General features: G+C 37.2%; 1 protein-coding gene across 2 annotated transcripts in view; it reads right to left on the bottom strand.

Moving 5' to 3' along the window:
- Positions 1 to 18,175, bottom strand: part of CUL3 (cullin 3) — a 54,946-nt gene that overhangs the window by 9,551 nt on the left and 27,220 nt on the right. For both annotated transcript variants that reach the window (XM_059479225.1, XM_059479226.1), the window contains exons 4-10: positions 11,860 to 12,020; positions 10,863 to 10,977; positions 9,373 to 9,601; positions 7,599 to 7,744; positions 4,580 to 4,756; positions 3,378 to 3,548; positions 1,898 to 2,005 (exon numbers count right to left, since the gene is read on the bottom strand). In XM_059479225.1, the coding sequence (XP_059335208.1) occupies positions 1,898 to 2,005; positions 3,378 to 3,548; positions 4,580 to 4,756; positions 7,599 to 7,744; positions 9,373 to 9,601; positions 10,863 to 10,977; positions 11,860 to 12,020 (1,107 nt within the window). The remainder of the gene's footprint in view (positions 1 to 1,897; positions 2,006 to 3,377; positions 3,549 to 4,579; positions 4,757 to 7,598; positions 7,745 to 9,372; positions 9,602 to 10,862; positions 10,978 to 11,859; positions 12,021 to 18,175) is intronic.

Here is an 18,175-nt window from a genome sequence, read left to right as displayed (position 1 = left end):
AGCACTAATTCAGAATGTCTCCCATCCTACATTATAAGCAGTTGGTACAAAGTTTTGGCAGCACTTTATTTTACAACATGTCTTTTCAGCATGAAAATGGTATGAACTAGTGGAAAGTACCCTGAAGTGACCCATTCTTTACAGAACTCCTTGGAATGTTCCAGGATCCCAGTTACAGAAATTTCTCAATGTCTAAGCCTGGACTTCCCCTGGTGCTGAGCTTTCCACTTTCTGAGAGCAAATCAATCATCTACACAGACCCTGGCACTGCCTCTATCTCAGGACAGAGGATCCAGAAGGAAACTTTGCAGGCAGGATTATTTAGAGAAAAGCAGATGCCTGACACCTCTAGGAGGCACTGTACACATTCAAGGTACTGAAACGGTTTAAAAAGAAGCAGAACAAACTATTTCATATGAAACACAGCATCACCAGCAATTTAGCAGTAACAAAATCCCCCAAATCTTCCTGTATTTCCTAAATAGTACTTCTGGAAATTTCATTAAAAGGCCACAATTAGGCTGACCACAAGGAAACCATCACATGAACTGCTGGTGTCTTGCCAAGAGAAAGATGAAGTTTCAAATAAAGCTAACAGAACATCTGTTAACATTTTAAATTCATCTTCTTAGCTGTATATAGCTAAAAAGAAGATAGAGATATCATTTATTAACTCACTTATTTTGAGATTGTCACGTAAAGTACATGAATCTTTAAGCACAACTCCCTCTTTCCCACCATGTCCAAGCCTGCTATGCTACCAAAAAAAGGGAATGCTCCAACAAATTTTAATTGAAATTTATATTTCAGGCATTCCAGAAGCAAAACATGACTAGTCTCTAAAGCAGAGAAACCAAACAAACCAGTAATAAAGCTGCCTGTCCAAAAACACCTTTATCCAATTCCTCTCCATCCTTTTCTGAATCCCATTAGAGAACATGCTGTTCTCCTACTCATGATGAGTCACAGAATGCTGATGAGGAGGATTTCAGCCAACTGCTTCAAGACAACAAAGATTTCATATCACCTTTCACAACCAGGGACGCTGGACAGAGTATATCCATGAAAATACTCCTGGCATTTAGATTTCTGAAACTGACTCAAACAGGTTTGATGTACTGACCTTACTCACCTGCACACAGGGAACTACTTGGCTCTTTATTATATGCTAGTAAGTGCTACTGAGCATCAGTACAGAAAAATAATGTTTTAGAGCACGTAAACTCATATCTTGAAAAGAATGATGTCTCCCTAAAATATTCCAGGGGCCTACTTTTACAAGGCAGTGTAATTTTTCTAATTAAACAACTACATCAATATTTGACAATTTTCAAGAAAACATCAAAACCCAAATTTTGAAATCTGCAATAAAACAGCAGATTTAGCAAAGGCATTAATTGTGCCAGGAAAGCTTAACATGAGATGGTGTGCTTTGCAAATACCTGCAGCACGCAGCATTTTTCTTGCTCTTAGCAAAAAATACTCATCACAACTGACCATTAACCTTGAAGAATGGGAGGCTGTGCTGGGAAACACTCATGGGCACAACACTGGGGCGGGCACAGCTGGCAGCCGGGGCCGGGCACAGGGCGCCCCCTGGCGGTGCCGCCCGGCAGAGCCGCTGAGCCGGCAGCCACGGCCCAGCCCTTCGGACTCTCAGATTTTATGGAATGGAACCGGCACTTCTTGAGCCGTGCATGGAAGTCCCAGCTGACTCTGGCATTTCAGGAAACGCTGATACAGTTGATAAGATAAGATACATAGTGAAAAAAGGAACAAGCTGTACAAGCTGACCAAGTCCTTCTCAGCACACGCATTTACCAACAAATGAAGAAACACAAGTGTGGACACAGATGTACTGAAGCAGGAGGTCAAGCACACAGACCCCAGCACTTACCCCTGTTGCCTGAAGATGTTGCCTGAACTCATCCATCGTTGTGTTTGAGATGCTCATGTCCCTGAACATTCCTTCCAGTTTCGACGTGAATTGACATCCACATTCAGTCTAAAACCACACAAAATCATTTGTTGTACCAGCACTGTGATAACAAAGCTTCTGATAGGCAAACTGCAAGACTAAAGTTAGCTTATAAATCCCCCAAATTACATTTCTATACTTTTGGTTACTGGAATGTCCATTTGCAATACATTAAGATCTCAGAAAAGATTCCTATCTTTATATAAAGATCTAACCTTACACAGATCTTAACGTGCTTTCCTTCTCTCTATTATTGTATTTTTGTCTTAGATTTCTATATCATATTAAAAAAACTGTGAAAGCTTATCAAATCAAGACATGCACTTTCACCTGCTTTTAGCACTATTCTGTAAAGGGGAATGAACCTTATTTATATCACAAGGAAACTCTTTTGTCCTAGGAGTGTTTTATTTTGAAGGCTGACTGCAGATTACCCAGCAAGATTCCTAGGCCTTGTGAGAATCAGGAACACCTGCACAGGGACAGATGTGCACAGGCAGGGCTGTGTGCCTGTTTTTAACACATACTGTGGATACATGGGAAAGGAAACCTGCTAGATTCAGCATCCTGACCACTCTGCAGCTCTGTAAGAAAAGAGGGCACTTCATGTGCACTGAATTCACCTTGCAAATGTGTGTGTGCCCTGTGCTTTCTGAATCACCAGGCTCAAAGTGGTGGAGAGGTAACTGAGAAGGAATTAATACTGAGAAATTTGGAGCAATCTGATACAAACAGGCTTGGCTCACTGATAGAATATGAAGTTCAAAAATAAGCATCAGTGCAGTTTCATTTTAGGATCCCTCTGCTTCAGAAGTGCTCTAATCATTTATCATGCAACTTGAGAAGAAGCTGCAGTATAACTTTAAGGTCTGTTCAACTTTAGGCCTTACCTTCTACTCCATCTCTTGGTCTATTTAATTAGTATTTACCCAACTAAGGAAAATGTGTTTCTAAAGACTGATATGAAGTTTTTTTTTTTTCAAACCACTTAATCAAAAAGGAATTGAGCACCATCACCAGTCTGCTGATGGAGACAACTAAGAAACAGCAACACAAGCAATAACAAAATTGTACTGTGAATAGCAGAAAATCCAGGACAATACACAGTCTGCAAATTCAGTCACTGCAGTTGTCCTATTATTTAAAAACTTAGAAAAAAATTGTTTTCTAGATTGCATTCTCATCACAGGGGCTTTTCAGTACTTCCTTCCTTTTATTTTAATGAAAATATTTGAAAAACCTTTTGTTGTTTCTCTTGGGGCTTTCAAAATCAGCTCTGTATTTAGCAGCCATCAAGATTATATTATCTATATATCTCATGTAAAACCAGAAGAAACCATATTTATGAAAAACAAAAAAGAAAGAAAAACCCCTAAAAATTATGCAAGTACTGTCTTACCTTTAATTTGGAGATCATATTTTTCTCAGAGTCATCTGAAACACTCTTATTTGTGAGAAGCCTTCTTGCCAAGTGCTGCTTGTAATAGCGTTCAAAAACATCTTTCTCTTGCATAAACCTGAATAAAACCATTGCCTTATCCAATATAGTTTCTACTTCTTGCTCTGTTAGCTGTAAAAGAAATAATTTGCTGGTTTTAATTTTCCAGCACAAGTGTCTTACACAACCTAAGTACTTCAAGTAATTCACAGCAGCAGATGGTCTAACAGTAACCAACAAAACTGGTCCAATATATGATTGACAGCCTAGAGAACAGTGCACTAACTCAATAAAGTGGAGTAAGAAATAGATCTAAAATGAAAGGAAAGGCAAGAGCAAGGGAAGAGGGAAACAATGGGTAGAATTTGATAAATACAGCAGAAGTTCCTGGGTAAGTTTAAAACAGCATGAGGGAAAGCAGTATTAGGAGTAGAAAAGTTAGTTGGAGTTAAAGCTTTTTTCTGTTAAGACATCCTTTGCAAAGCCTGTCTAGTGCCACACAAATAAAATTATTATTTGTTTTATAAAAAAACCAGAATTTACTATTTGATTCCCAAAGTCCTAGTTGTATGCTCTAATACTAAGTTTTATTTAGAGTAACTGAAGCCTCAGCTGAACCATCCTGGCCAGTCTGGATTCAGTACCTCAGAAAATGCCATGAAAGAAGTTAAGACTGAAGGCAACAGATGTACTCAGAACTACAAGACAGATATGGTAATAGTTCTCTAATATGCAAAAACAGTAAAAAGCAGCAAAGACAAACCCTTTTCTCTAACCAAATTAATTTTCAAAAGAAATTATTAGATAATGGGAATAGCTGCTAAACTATAAATATACTTAAGGAAATGATATATAAGGTTTCAAAAGAAGAGAGCTGCAGAATCTACCACAACCTAATTGCTTTTTTGAGACATATTTGCTATAAGGAGTTCAGGTATGCTGCTTCAGAGGTAGGTGACAAGCCACACAGATCTCCTTATGCCTGATTTTTCTGTAAGTTTAGATCTAAAGTGTTATGAGCTCAGACATGTTACACACACCTTTTCAAGGTAAAATTCTAATTTCTCTTAATATAAAAATAATTCTGCAAAAAGTAGCTTAGTTTAATTCCATCCAAGTTTACAGCATAAAAAGCATGACATTTTGAGCTAGTTTATACTTACCCCCTTGACTCCCTTTTTCAGCTTATCATCAATAAATAAGGAGAGGTACTCTGGAGACCTGGAGTTGAGGTTGAGGAAGTACTCGAAGTCCCCCGCGATCGTCTGCTTGAAGAGCCGGTCGTTATTGAAAGATTCCTGGAGGAAGCGATCAAACCTACTCTTCAAGTCCAGCAAACCCTGTCAAAAATGAGAAGAAAGCAAAGCCATTTTCACTGATGTGAAGCTGTAAGCTGGGAAACAATAATAATAGATGAGGCCATAGAGAAGACCAGATCTACAGTCAGAGGTTCTGCAATGCTCTCTGTTCAGAATTGTTAGAAGGTATCTGAAATGTCATTTGCCTTTTCAAATTTCTATTGCTGCCATGAATCTCTTATAGAAGTAATTTTCACATAAACTGGCTAAAGTATTGGTGTCAAACACTGGTGCAGTTTGTTAAAATGCCCTTCTCAGATTAAGAAAGCTTTTTAAACATCCTTATTAAACAGGTTGACTTCCTGTATTTTTGAATCAACAACTCAAAGGAGGTATTTGTTGTACTCATTAAGCCTTTTCTATTCCAACATCATAGACAAAGTCAGTATCATAAACACAGCATATGGGAAAGCTGAGGCTGAGCACCCATTAAGCGCATCCCTAGAGCTACTGAACAAGTTTGAGGAGAAAACAACAGGTCTAAACTTGTCAGTGTTTGTGTTTCCCTCTAATTTAATCCAGGGACATGTTCTGCGTTATTCAGTTGTGTGTTTCTTGCTGATCATTAGGAGTCACTGGGAGCATATGAAAATTAGATACATGCATCAGGGTCCTGAACTGAACCACCTCTTCTGAACTAAACCATTGGACTCTCAGCATCATTTTTACATCTTCAGCCAAGGTTAAAGCAACTGAGTATAGAAGGGGGAAGCATCTTAAAATCACCTGAGCACCTTGCTAAATAAATATGATACACACAGGTTTTAACCGAGACAGCATTTGGCAGGCAGGTGGAGAGAATTTTACTTGAGTTAGATTTGTCAGGGACAATCACTGCCTGCAAAAACTCTAAGTAAAGTGATATTTATGTCTTCAGGTTCTTAAGAAATTATTCGTATGAGGTTACTTAAAGAAGCCATTCAAGAATTATTCAAAGAAGTAGTAATATTTCTTAGGAACTCACCATCTCACTTAAAGGAATGATCTTTAGACAGGCTAATTAATGCGTATTAGAAATTTTAAATTCAAAGTAAATCCCACTATCTCTCTGTTTACCAAGGTTAGCTCATGTCTCCTCTCCAGGAGTACACCATCTGAACAACCTGGTGTTAAACAGGAGAAACTGTTAGTACCTTGAATTACAAAAGCATTTCAACATCCCTTCAAACTATTATACAAAGTTTTAAATCTAATCCCCTGGCAATGCTGTTGCAAGCATCTCACCAATTATGCTCAGGGTGATGTCATGTTGTGGAAGCAGTGCTGGGCTATGATGGACTTTTTTTTCTTGATGGTTTAATGCAGCTTCCACATCTGTCTCCTTAGTGCTATTGTCCTTGACAGATTCACATGAACATGGCTGAGATGAAAAGAGCAAGGTGCTTTCTCAATTCATAGATATTCCTCTCTGCTTTAAACCTTTCTGGGGGTGGATAAACCTTTCCAGGGTTTTTTCAGCCTGAATGTCAGTCCCTGCCCCAGGACATCTTCATGAGATGCTGAAGTCCATACTGAGGGGCTGAGCTCTGCCAGAGCACACGGGCAAATCTTCCTCAGCCTCATTTTCCCTTCCACCTTTGCGACAGAAAACCTTGATACTATCTTTATAATTAAGTTTTTAGATCTTTCTTTCTCAGTTAAATTTTTTACGATACCTCTTTAGGCCCATCAGGAGCTAAAATTACTTCAAAGTAATCCAGACCCCTATTTTCCACATAATTTCCACACATTCCTCTTCCCCTGTTTTATTTTTTTCTAAATCACACCACCACAAATGCAAGAGTCCTTAATCATTAAAGCTAATAATTTTTCAAGGGCATCCTCTCTTTTTTTTACCAGGCCTTGAAGAGGTGATTATTGTGCAAGCCTGGTAAGAAGTTTGCTTCAGCATTGCCAGAAAATTAATAATCCAATCAAAAATGTTTTTATACTCAAATGGCTTCTTCAAAGAGTAACCAGTTCTAGCACAGTTATTGTCTTCAAACAAAACAGCAGATTGACAGACATACATTAAATGTTTCTCATGAAGAACAGACACAAGGACTTGAAGCACACATTTTAAAAAACCGCAATGTTTAATGAATACACACTTTCACAAGAAATATAAAACATCTTCCAGCTATAGAAACACAGCTTTAAGGTTCAATAAACTCTAAAGGTTTTATATGCAAGTTCCAAACCATCTTCTCAGAGACGATGGAAAAGATGACAAATAATTCTGAAGCATATTCTGTGATCTTGATAAATTAATGGTACACATCACTTGGTGAGAGAGAACAAGAAAGAACACTCACATCTTTTAACATGCAGAGCTGCTCTGTTTCTTATGGAGACAGAGAATGGAATGAGTAATTTGTTATGACTGATAAACACATTCCCCTCTCAGTCACAGCTAAGCCTGCCATGAAATATTGCCATGTGATTTTTGCCTCAATAAACACTGATAGCTAATGTTACATAAAATTCAACAAAGTGGACACTATAAAGCTATTTGTCAGACATACAACCCACTCTGGAGGCACAGCATTTAGGGAAATCCAAGAAGTTTCCAGCTGTTAGATAATTAGGCTGAGTAAGTTGTTTATTAAAAGCAAGTACTAAAAGCACAAAAACTTAGTATGTGCTTGCCAACCAATTTCAGTAAAAGTTCTAAACATGTCTGAAGATTCAGAGAACATACATTAAAAAGAATTTATATAAATTTACCTTATTAATAACAACCCCTTTTAAATCAATACTAAGGTATACCTTATAAATTGTGTATGTGGTGAACTGCTAATGTGGGGGATGTGAGAAAGAAAAGGAAGTTAAAGTATTTCACTACCTGAATGTAGTCAACTGGATTCTTTCCTTCTCCCTCTTCAGAAACCAGTGCTTTGCCTTGCTCTCTCAGGTATGAGCTCATGCACTCACACATTGTCTTCAGACCATTTGGCACACGGCTGAACAACTTGTACATGCAAGCAAGGTCTGCAAGGAAGAGTGAGACATTATGCAGGACACCTCTGTGTGCTACACTTCTGTAACTCATTCATCTCACAGCTAAAGCTGACAGCTGCAGTTCAGCCTCTTGAGCCACAGAAAGCATCCTGTAACAGCTCAGGCACCAGATTCTTCTGATCTCCTCTTTCCTTTAGCTGCTGATTGCAGCAGCATCAAAATGAAAACCAAAGACTGTGTTCAATTATTCTAGGTTGTCTGCAGCAGGAAAGCTGTCATTGCTGACCTCCAGACCAGCAAAAGATGATGCTAATTCTAAAGGATAGTGAACCTATTAGACCTTCAGCAAGATTATGCTTTCCAGGGTTACTTAAGAAAGTAGCTTCCAAGACTATCATTCCCAAAATCAAGCATTGCATCCAACTTTTTTTTTTGAAAGCAAGTTAAACCAAATAGGACAGCACTAATGAGATGTTTGTTTCTGTATTAAAAGCAAAAACCGGTAAAAACTTAAGAGTTTAATTTATATTTGTCTTAAAGCCAGTCATACACTTTTACATTACTACATTTCATCCACCTAAAATAATGACAAGCGGCTTAGGCTGAACATTGCTTTCCAAAAGAACAATCCATCTTTGTACCTTTGTGAAAAATCTCATCTTCACAAAGCAGCATTTCCACTCTACTAGTTACTTGGATAAAACCAAGGCCTATAAAAGTTAAACAAATTCCTGTATTTTATGAATACCCTTCAAGATCCTTGCACCCTCAGCCTGAAGGTTATCTAAACTGGATATTAAAGATGAAAGTGTTAAGTATAATATTATAATTTTCTTTTTAAACAGAGTAATTCCTTTTTACAGCTAGGAAATGTGCTCACTTTGTGCTCTATCACCTAGTAATTGTGAAGCTGCTTTAATGAACAAAGGCCATTAATCAGAGCAGCAAGGCTGCTCCCCATTCTCATGGCTTTAGAGTGAGCACTGATTTCTAAATATAGATACTACAATCCCTCTCTTCGTTATGCTGCTTTAGAAACTTAGCTTCTATTTCCATAATAACTTTCATTCACTCTGTCCCACATTAACCTCTATTAGGGAAAAGCAAATCAAGCCAAGCCCTTGTGTTTCAACCACTTCAATAAGCTGCTTCTTATTCTCAGAAAGAGCCAACTCCTTTCTGTAACAACACCGTCTCCCCAAAAATTGGTCCTGCAATGCTTCTGTTTAAGTCTTTTACACAAGTACTTTTTAAATAATTGCCTGTGGGCCAAAAGAATGTGATACGTTTTCACAAATACATATTGGAGGAATGGAAATAATAAAATAAAATGGCTCAATGGTCAACTGCTGACAAAAACCACAACAGTATTCAATATTCAATTCAGTAGTATTCAATAGTATCTCATATTTCTTATGAGATACTTGGTTTACCAAAAAACTACCTGTATCTGGTACTCAACAGAAACAAGTTAAGTGTATGGGCTCTGTTTTAAGAGCCATCCAATAGTCACTGAATATTCTCAGATGTTTGTGAAACAGTTACTAAATGTTTCCATGATTACACAGAAACACAGATGTTAAGCTTGACTTATCCCATGTTTAAAAACAATAAGCAGTATCAGAGGCATTTGTGTTTCACAAATGCTGCAGTCTTACCTTCTGTCTTCCCATTTTTCAGCATATGAACTAGCCCAGAATTCTCCATTTCCACTATAGTTTTCATATGCTTGGAAATAAGCTCCCTCTCAACAACTTTCACAATGGGTTCTTCTGTTGATTTATCCAGACAGTGCATCACCCGCTCTATTTCTTCATTAATTCTAGCTTCTACTTTCTTTATATATACAGAAGCACTGTTTTCAGCTAAAAATTTCTGACTTTCCATCTGTGATTAACAAAAATTAATACTTTAGACTTTTTTGTAAAGGGTAAAAAGAAAACATGTCAGATCAGCGTTTATAATCAAGTTCAAATCAAACACAGCATGTCCAACACATCAAAGATTCACATACACACCTAACACAAAATAAAGGTTCTATTATACTGAATGTGTTACATAAGGGGGTACATGAAATATAAACAATGTATTTTTCATAGTAAAACAACCCAAGCCAACTTAAGTTTCCAGTTACCAATTAGAGTTTTAGCCACAGGTTCAAAGAAAACAAAGATGGGGAAAGGGAAGGATCAAAAATTCCTTCCAAATACCAGTTGATCGTAGTTCTCTTTATTCTGAGCATGTTATTTCGTGTCCAATTGTTTTTATTCCTACTGGTCAGCAGAGTCTTTGGAGAAAAGATGTCTTGTTTTTCAGGCAAAGCTAAGTAATAGAACTTAAATGAAAGTAGTTCGTTCTCTTAATTTTATATAAACACCAATGAAAAACAGAACACTGACATTTAAATAGCTGTGCAACATATGCTTCTGTTTTTCTAGGAAGTTAGGAGATTAGAGCATATGACAATTGATCCTGCATAAGAACTGGGAGACTCACAAACTACCTTATCTAGATATTTTTAACATGATTTTAAAATTTCTATCAATTTCCAGCAATAGATGATCATGATTACACTCGACAAGCACTTAATTGGCTTTCCTCCTCCAAGTATCTCACAAAAAGAACCCCTCAGAGAATATTTGGAATGTATTATTTGGTGTCTGATCAACAACTGGAGAGCCACTGGTTATGCTTAGTTCCTTGACTTGGATTATTTTATTACAAAAAAAACTCACAAATGTGGAAACTATGAAGGTATCAAAGTTTCCTCAAAGGCAGTTTGACAGGTTTCCAAGCCTGAAACAGCTTGAACCTTTCATGCTACTGGCATTTCAAAAAGACTGTGGGGCAAAGCAGATGCAGACTAAGTTACATGAAATAATCTAAAGGAGGCACAAGATTAGCATGATGATTACTGTACATGTCATTGGCACCCATAGCTCAAAACTACAGTCAAATTATGCTAATTCTCTAAAATATTTGTTACCTTTTCCTTCCAAATTAGTGATTATTTTTCTTATTTCATTTAATGGACATGGACATACTCATCAAAAAAGCAACAAGTATGTAAAATACCACCAAATCTGACAGTTCAGAGATCTGAGAGTTATAACAGCATTCCAAATTTGGCAATAGAATATTGCTGTACCTGAAAAAATTCTGCAGACATCTCCAAAAATGGAGCCTCGAAGTCTTCTTCATAGACTGACCTTCCTTCAAGACCTAGAATCATTAACATCTGGCAAGCATTTCTTATTGCGCCTCTGCCAAAAAGTAAGTTGTTAACAACTTGAGAAATCTACGTGGTTTTAAGACAGAGTACACAGCAGAATAACAACTCATAACACAATATTAACTTTAATAAAATGTAGCAATAGAAAGTCCATTCTAATCTGTTTGGTGCATGGCATTTTGGCATTTTCAGGAACACTACACAAGCACGGTTGTTTGGTTTTGTTCAAAACTAAAGAGCTGACAATGTTTATTAAGAATTTTAAATGCAATGACAGGGACAAATGGCTCAAGTTCCACTAAGCCATACAATTACGAAGAATATATATTAATATATAAGAAATTAACCCAAAATAGTACTTCAAAGAAAACCACACACAGAACTGAGCAACTGCAACTTCAAAACAACTGCACATGTGGAAGTTGCTATGCAAAGTCTGAGGTTTTTGGATGGCTGGCTGTTAAAAAAAAAACAACCACACAAGAATCTAAAAAAATGAAAAAAAAACCCAGCTGAACAAAAAATAAACGCCACCAAAATTTAAATGTATCAGCAAGTTAATGAAAACAAAAGAACTGCATCTAGAAAAAGATTCCACTTTCTGGCAGTAGGGGACAATACACAGCTGTAGCTGGGGAGTCTTTTTCTTTTCCTGAATTGCATGTTGGGCAATCTTAGTCACAGAAATGCAGGCAGAGTAGCAAGGTAAATATTAAAATTATATTAGCAAGCTTCCCTGTTTACCATTATGCTAAAATATAATACACAAAGAAATGTGACTCCAGAATTGAAGAAATTTTAGTCACAAATGTGATCTTAAATAATCAATTAAATTTGTATATGTTCTTGAGTCACTCTTTAAAAACTGACAGCTGTTATTTACAACAAAAGACTCCACTTACAAACATCTTACCTGTCTACAACTTCTCCTTTCCTCTCCCTTGCAATCATATCCAGCAGAGTTTGCCTCAGGTGATCCCTGATGCAGCCATAACGCACAACCTGATCTCGAAAAATGATCAGGCCCAAGTTGTAGACATTCTCCACGTTGTTCTGCTGCACATACACCCGGTCCTGCAGCAAGGGCATCAATGACACTGTGAGTTCACTGCATCAATGCTATTCCAAAATACAAGAGATTGATTGCTTCTCCACAGTGGAAATATGACCAAATGTATCTTTTCTCTTAACAGAAGGAAATTATGTATACCCTTCAAAATTCAAAATCAGTCCTATTTTCCAAAACTTCATTTACACTGGAAGTTCTGTTTGGCTTAGGAGTATAAGCACAGCATTTATGACTCAAGCAGATCTACAGCCTTCCCACTTTTTAGTCTGAGTGCAGAGGAGTCTCCAAGCACTGACTAAATGCATAGCACTATTTGCAAGAGGTTTTACTTACCTACTCAAATCCTTCCATCTCTTTCTGATCTTTTAAGAAAAATAATTTAACTTCCCCCTCCCCTCCATGCATCTTCCTACCACTCCTTTCAGGCAAAAGATATTCAATATTTAGTGAAATTTCCTGAAATAGCATCATTAGATAAAGAGCAGCAAATATAGAGCCAAACCAAAAAGAGTTACAATCAAAATCTTTATGGATTAGTACTGCAAAATTTTACATAAGACTTCTGTAGGCATGCCTCCCTCCACCCTCCCCAAATTCACTTTCATTCCACTAGAGCAAGTTTTCAAAATTTTGTTATGTTTCATTATAATCTCACCCATACACCACCTCCTCCTCAAAAAAAGAAGAGGGAGAAAAGAAAATATTTTTTACATTTCCATGTATGTTTAAATTCTATCTCCCAATATAATCTCTGTCTATGGGAAGGATCAAGCTCCTCAACTACCCATTTTTATGCACCTACATTTAAAAACCAACACTGATCCTCAGATCAGCATTTTTAAAATTGCACAGTTCCAAAATCCATCATACAGATTTGACTGGGAACGCTAAGCAGAACCTGAGTCTCTTACTGCTACCCAAAGAAATGCTCCAAAAATTTCTCTTCTTTCCTATTCCTCTCTCCCAACTTAACTCTGAAAAAAGGAAGGCTATTAATAAAGTCCCTAGCAGACAGAAAATGTATGTATTTGATTAACAGCCACTACTGGGTCAGGCCACTTAAAACAATATTAAGAATAGAAAAACTGTGAGTTTTTACAGCCCCTTTCTGAGATGAACAATCATTATTTTTGTTAGTTTCTGTCAGGGCATAATCCATATCTCTTATATCATAGTCTGGGCAATTACAAAAAATATTGCTTTGCTACCATTTAAGCAGCATTTAAGCATCAGGACAATGCTAGCATTTAAGCATCAGGACAATGACATTAGAAAAAGCTAGGAGTTTTGTACCCACTCACAAATCTGACTAGGATGAAGTTTTGTAAGAATGTATATAGCTATAACAAAACCAGTAATACTAAAATCAATCAAATTCTATAAAGGATGATGTTTAATTTATGAAAATAAGTATAAAGATTAGCCTCTCCACTGGTTCCATCACTATCATAAGTGCTTTATCACACACAGAATTAAAGAGTAAAGCTACTCAAACACCTGGAAAATGAAACCATTAAAAGAACAGATGTTATGCTTCAGACTATGGAAAAAATATTTCAACCTGGCAAGTTTACATACATTCCACAATTTCAAAGACAAGAAGGAAGAGACAGCCCAGCATTTAGCACCTGTATTCACATGGCAAAATTATTCCTAGACTAATTATATGCCAGATTGGCACTTGGTGACCAAAGGAAAGCAAATCACTGGGTTCAGCAACTAATTTGTGATTTCCCACTCTCTGCCTCCAGACAGGCAGCCCTGAATTTAGATGAAAAAACAAGATGGGAACATGTCAGATATGCCTCCTCTGTGGCTCCTGAAGCAAGCTCAGCTGTCTCAAAGCACAACATTTACTAACTGCTCTCATGAAGTCAGTTCAGAGATGTGTGGTGGGTTAAGTCATTGGAATAGGTCACTTTTGCTTTTCTGTTTTTAGAAACAGGGTTGTTTATTTCACTTCCTTATTTACACACATCAAGAATAGAAGTAAACGTGATTCTCAAGTAAGACAAACTTAAAATACATTTTCAAACAGATAAAAAAGCAAATTAAAACGTTGTGTATAGTACTATAACTTGAAGAGAAAAGAATATAATTAGTATTTCAAAAGAATATTCAGGTCTCTGAAGCACAGGCAGCAGGGTATCTAAAAGGATTAAAGCCACGGCCATGACTCATCTGCATAGCTTCTGTTGTGGCAGTGCTGAACGCTGCCATTGTCAAAGAGTGACTCCCCTCAGCTTATCAGCAGCCTCTGTAGTAAGCCAGACCTCTCAACAATACCCAAACCAGAGCAGCAACATTAACATTTCTGATCCTGCTGATTTGCTCACCCTTGGTAACAGATCACATGTACTGGAAGCTCTCCCAGCCTAAAAAAGAAAATCCCAGAGAGCCCTGTTATGGAACAGGTTTGACTGACAAGGCTACACACCACTGAACAGAAATCACTTCCCATGGGGAGAAGCAGTGGGTGCTTAAAGGTAGCAGTAACTTTCAGGAGACAAGGATGAGTTTCAGACAGCAATTATTGTTGAATCACAATCTGCTTACACTCCAGAATAATTCTGAATTGAAGTCACCAGTAAGGTACCAGTAGCCACATTTTACCCATCTCTGCATGGATGCACTACCTGGATGATGCAGCAGCCTTCAGACACCCTTGTGTATGCACTAAGTGTCTTTGAGCCTAGTTCTGGAAATAAAAACAACACTTCTCTCTATTTCCTTGTGTGTAAGCCATGGACAATGAGAGTCATTCGTCAAAACTCCCATATCCAACCTGTCAGTGCTGGCCTAAAAAAAAGACACCAGCTTTGTGCACAGCAAGATGAGAAGGAGCAATTGTTCACTTCTGACAGTGTGTAACTGGCACTACCCATAGGCCTGTAATGCAGCCAGGGGTGTGACTGCTGCACTTGCATACCTGAAATTGCTTTAAATTTAGCAAGCACAAGTAATAGAGACACGACAGAACCCAGTTTAACCCAGTTTCCATTTGACATTCTAAGAATACACACATCCACACTGCTTGGAGAAAAGCCCAAACACTCCACCTGCATTGCTCCCATTCCATACAGCAGCCAAATAAAGCCCACTGTATGTTTACCTGCACTGCCACTGTCAGGCTGAATTCCAGATGTGCCCAAATGTACTTTGTACTTCAACTTGTCTTAGCACCTGATTTGACTCAGCAAAGATGCTGTTTAGCACAGGGCTTGACTGCTTCAGTGCCTCACTGCTTGTCACAGACAGTGCCAGAATTTACAGCGTATTACATCTACTCTGGCACCAATTACTGCAGCCTAAACATGTAAAAAGGAAGAGAGCTCGTGCTATATCAAACAAAATCCAGTGGAACTACATAAACTTGAAATTCAGTCAGGGAACCTGGAATGTCTCAAAATAATCAAGACAAAACTTGCACAGTAAGTGCAAAAGATTACAAAAACCTCATCCTACACCTGCAACAGAAATGAAAACAACAGACTTTTACCAAAGAGCAATCACAGGAGACAAGGCAATACACATTTTTAAAAGCATATAAGGCAAACTTGAGAGTGTTTTGTGGAGGGTGTTCTGCATGAACAATGAAATCCTGCCATAACATCAAACAGCAAGTGTTCTAGTCATTAAGCACCATAATGCACAAATCCCACTGTACAAAACACATAACTTCCTAAAAAAAGATTTGTTTGTATTGATTTTTATTTTAAAAATGGAAAAATTAAACAAAGGAAAGAAATTAAGGTGGGTTGAAAAGGTGTTTGTTTTGACTTAAATCATAAGGCAGCTAATGGGTGAAATAAAGTTGGAAAAAAAATGTGGCATTAAAACAGATACAATTTGGTTTAAGATGTTCAAGATGTAAAATCACTCGGCTGAAGCAGGAATTCAAGAGAGTATGACCAGAATTCAAGAGGGTATTAAATGTTTTACTTTCACTGATGTCACAGTGTGGCCTGTTGGGCAATAGGTACATTTCCTGAAACTGATGTGTAATCAAGATGGCCTACAAAACAAGAGAAGGATTGGGTCATGCTTTACTTATTAACATAAGATAATTGCAGATACTTCTCCTGCTAGAACACAAGCATATTAATTTACAATGCCAGGTGACTCAGGTTATACAGTGTTTGGTGCTGTTTTTAGATAAAATATTTTTAATGTCATTATATTAGATTTGCTTGAATAGAAGTGTATAAATCATTTCTGACATAAGCATATCATAATAAACCTACATGTCAGTCAGACTCAACTCAGAAAGTAAGGACAAATCATTCTTTATTTTATAAAATTCTTGAAAATTGTTTCTTTGAAAAGCAGACAGGTCTGATCTTTCACAGGTGCTTTATGATTCTGTGGTACTGGCAGCTTTCCCAAACTTTTTGAATGAACACATGTTCAAGACAGGGATGTTTTTTAGTCTTTTGTGAATGAAGAAAATTATGTCTGACTCAAGAGAACATGCCAGTTACAAAGGTGAAATTGCAAATCTTTCAAAGTAGTCCTGTTTTAAGTAATTGATTATTCTTTAATTTGTAATCAAAACATGTATTACTGACAACTTGTCTTATGTCCATCCAAGTCAAAGGAGAGAGACTGCCCATTGTATTAGACCTTCACACTAGATAAAATTTTAATTTTTATTAGGTAGAATTAACTATAAACCCCATATTACATCAGAGGTTTAACAAACAAACATCAGTGCCCCTAAGTTTATATAAGCATTTTGAAAGAAAATTTTGTTCTATATATATTTTATTGTGGATAGTTTTTTTCTGTTTCTGTGGTAAAAGGAAAAAAAATCTGTGGGAGTCAAATAATTAGTCAAGCAGAGGGCTCAACTGAACACTCACTTGAAATAATTAGGAACTGTCAACAGCACACAGAAGGCTACACAGTCCAGAGGTATTCAAGCTTATTTATTATTCTGTTTTCAATCTAAAAGAGAGCCAATGAAGTTCAATTTACACTTGAAGGAATGCTGCAGTTTTCCCTTTCCTGGAATCTTGGTGGAAAGGAGAAGGCTGGCTGGATGTTTGAACAGCACTCCCAGGCTTCAAAACAAAGTCAAGGCATTGCTCTTCTGACTGCAAATACTGCTCAGGAAACAGCTCTCCTGCTCCCCCAGGAGTGGTAACTGAAGCAGGCAACCCTTCCTCAAAGAGAAAAGGTTTTGGCCTTTAATATACTGGTCAAGCCACTAAAACAAGTAAAGCTTATAAGTTTTCTATGCCTCTGTTTGAAAAATCAGAAATTTATTGACTTTAAGAGCAGCAGATAACCTTGCATTATCTATTACTTTGGACAATCTAGCACCTCCTGTGCTGAAATAATATATAATATATTATAATCTGCTCTCCTAGAAAGCTCTGGATTCCATCTTCTAACCTTTCTGAAAATTCACCACTGCCTTTAGTAGGCTAATATAATCATTAAATACTCTTGAATATGCCTAGATGCAGCTAGCAGCAATTGATTTGTATTTTTCCTTCACAAACAAATTAGGGAGTCCAGGATCTCTCACAGCAAGGACAGTACATCTTGAAAACAATCTGTCCATCTTCCTTTTGGCACACAAATCACTCAGGGTCACTGATGGCATGTTATCCAACACTCTGTTTTTTGATATGTGGTCTTTTCCCTACTGAAATAAACCAATTCCTCCAACATGAAGGCCAGTAAATCAGTTAAAAATAATTGTTTGTGATTCTGTAATTACTTCAAATTCTTTAACTTGTAGTAGCTTATTGACCAAAGATAACTTCACAGCTAAAACAAACACTGTCAATGTCACAGCAGGAGATCTTTAACAGCTAAAAGACAAGATCTTAACTCCTGTTGTTTAGCAGACAGAGTACAATTCCAGTTCATCTGCTTTTTGGACCAAAAAGTCCATTATTGTCTGTCCTTCACTGTCAAGTACTGCATCAATTATTATATTTAGGATACTTTGAAGGGAAAAAAAATTACACAAAAAAACCAGCATCTCAACACTTCCTTTTGAAGTCAAAACCTTTGTCTAGAAGCTAAGCAAAAAATACTCTCTTGCATCCTAAAACATCTCCAATTCCCAATATTATGGGAATTTTAAAGCAGAACACAATCCAGACACAAAAATGTTAGGACCTCTCTCAAGAAAAAACATCTCTTT

This window comes from Ammospiza nelsoni, chromosome 10, assembly GCF_027579445.1.
Source record: "Ammospiza nelsoni isolate bAmmNel1 chromosome 10, bAmmNel1.pri, whole genome shotgun sequence".
NCBI lineage: Eukaryota > Metazoa > Chordata > Aves > Passeriformes > Passerellidae > Ammospiza > Ammospiza nelsoni.
Note: the sequence above shows the minus strand (reverse complement) of the source record. Positions and strands in the feature narration are given on the sequence as shown.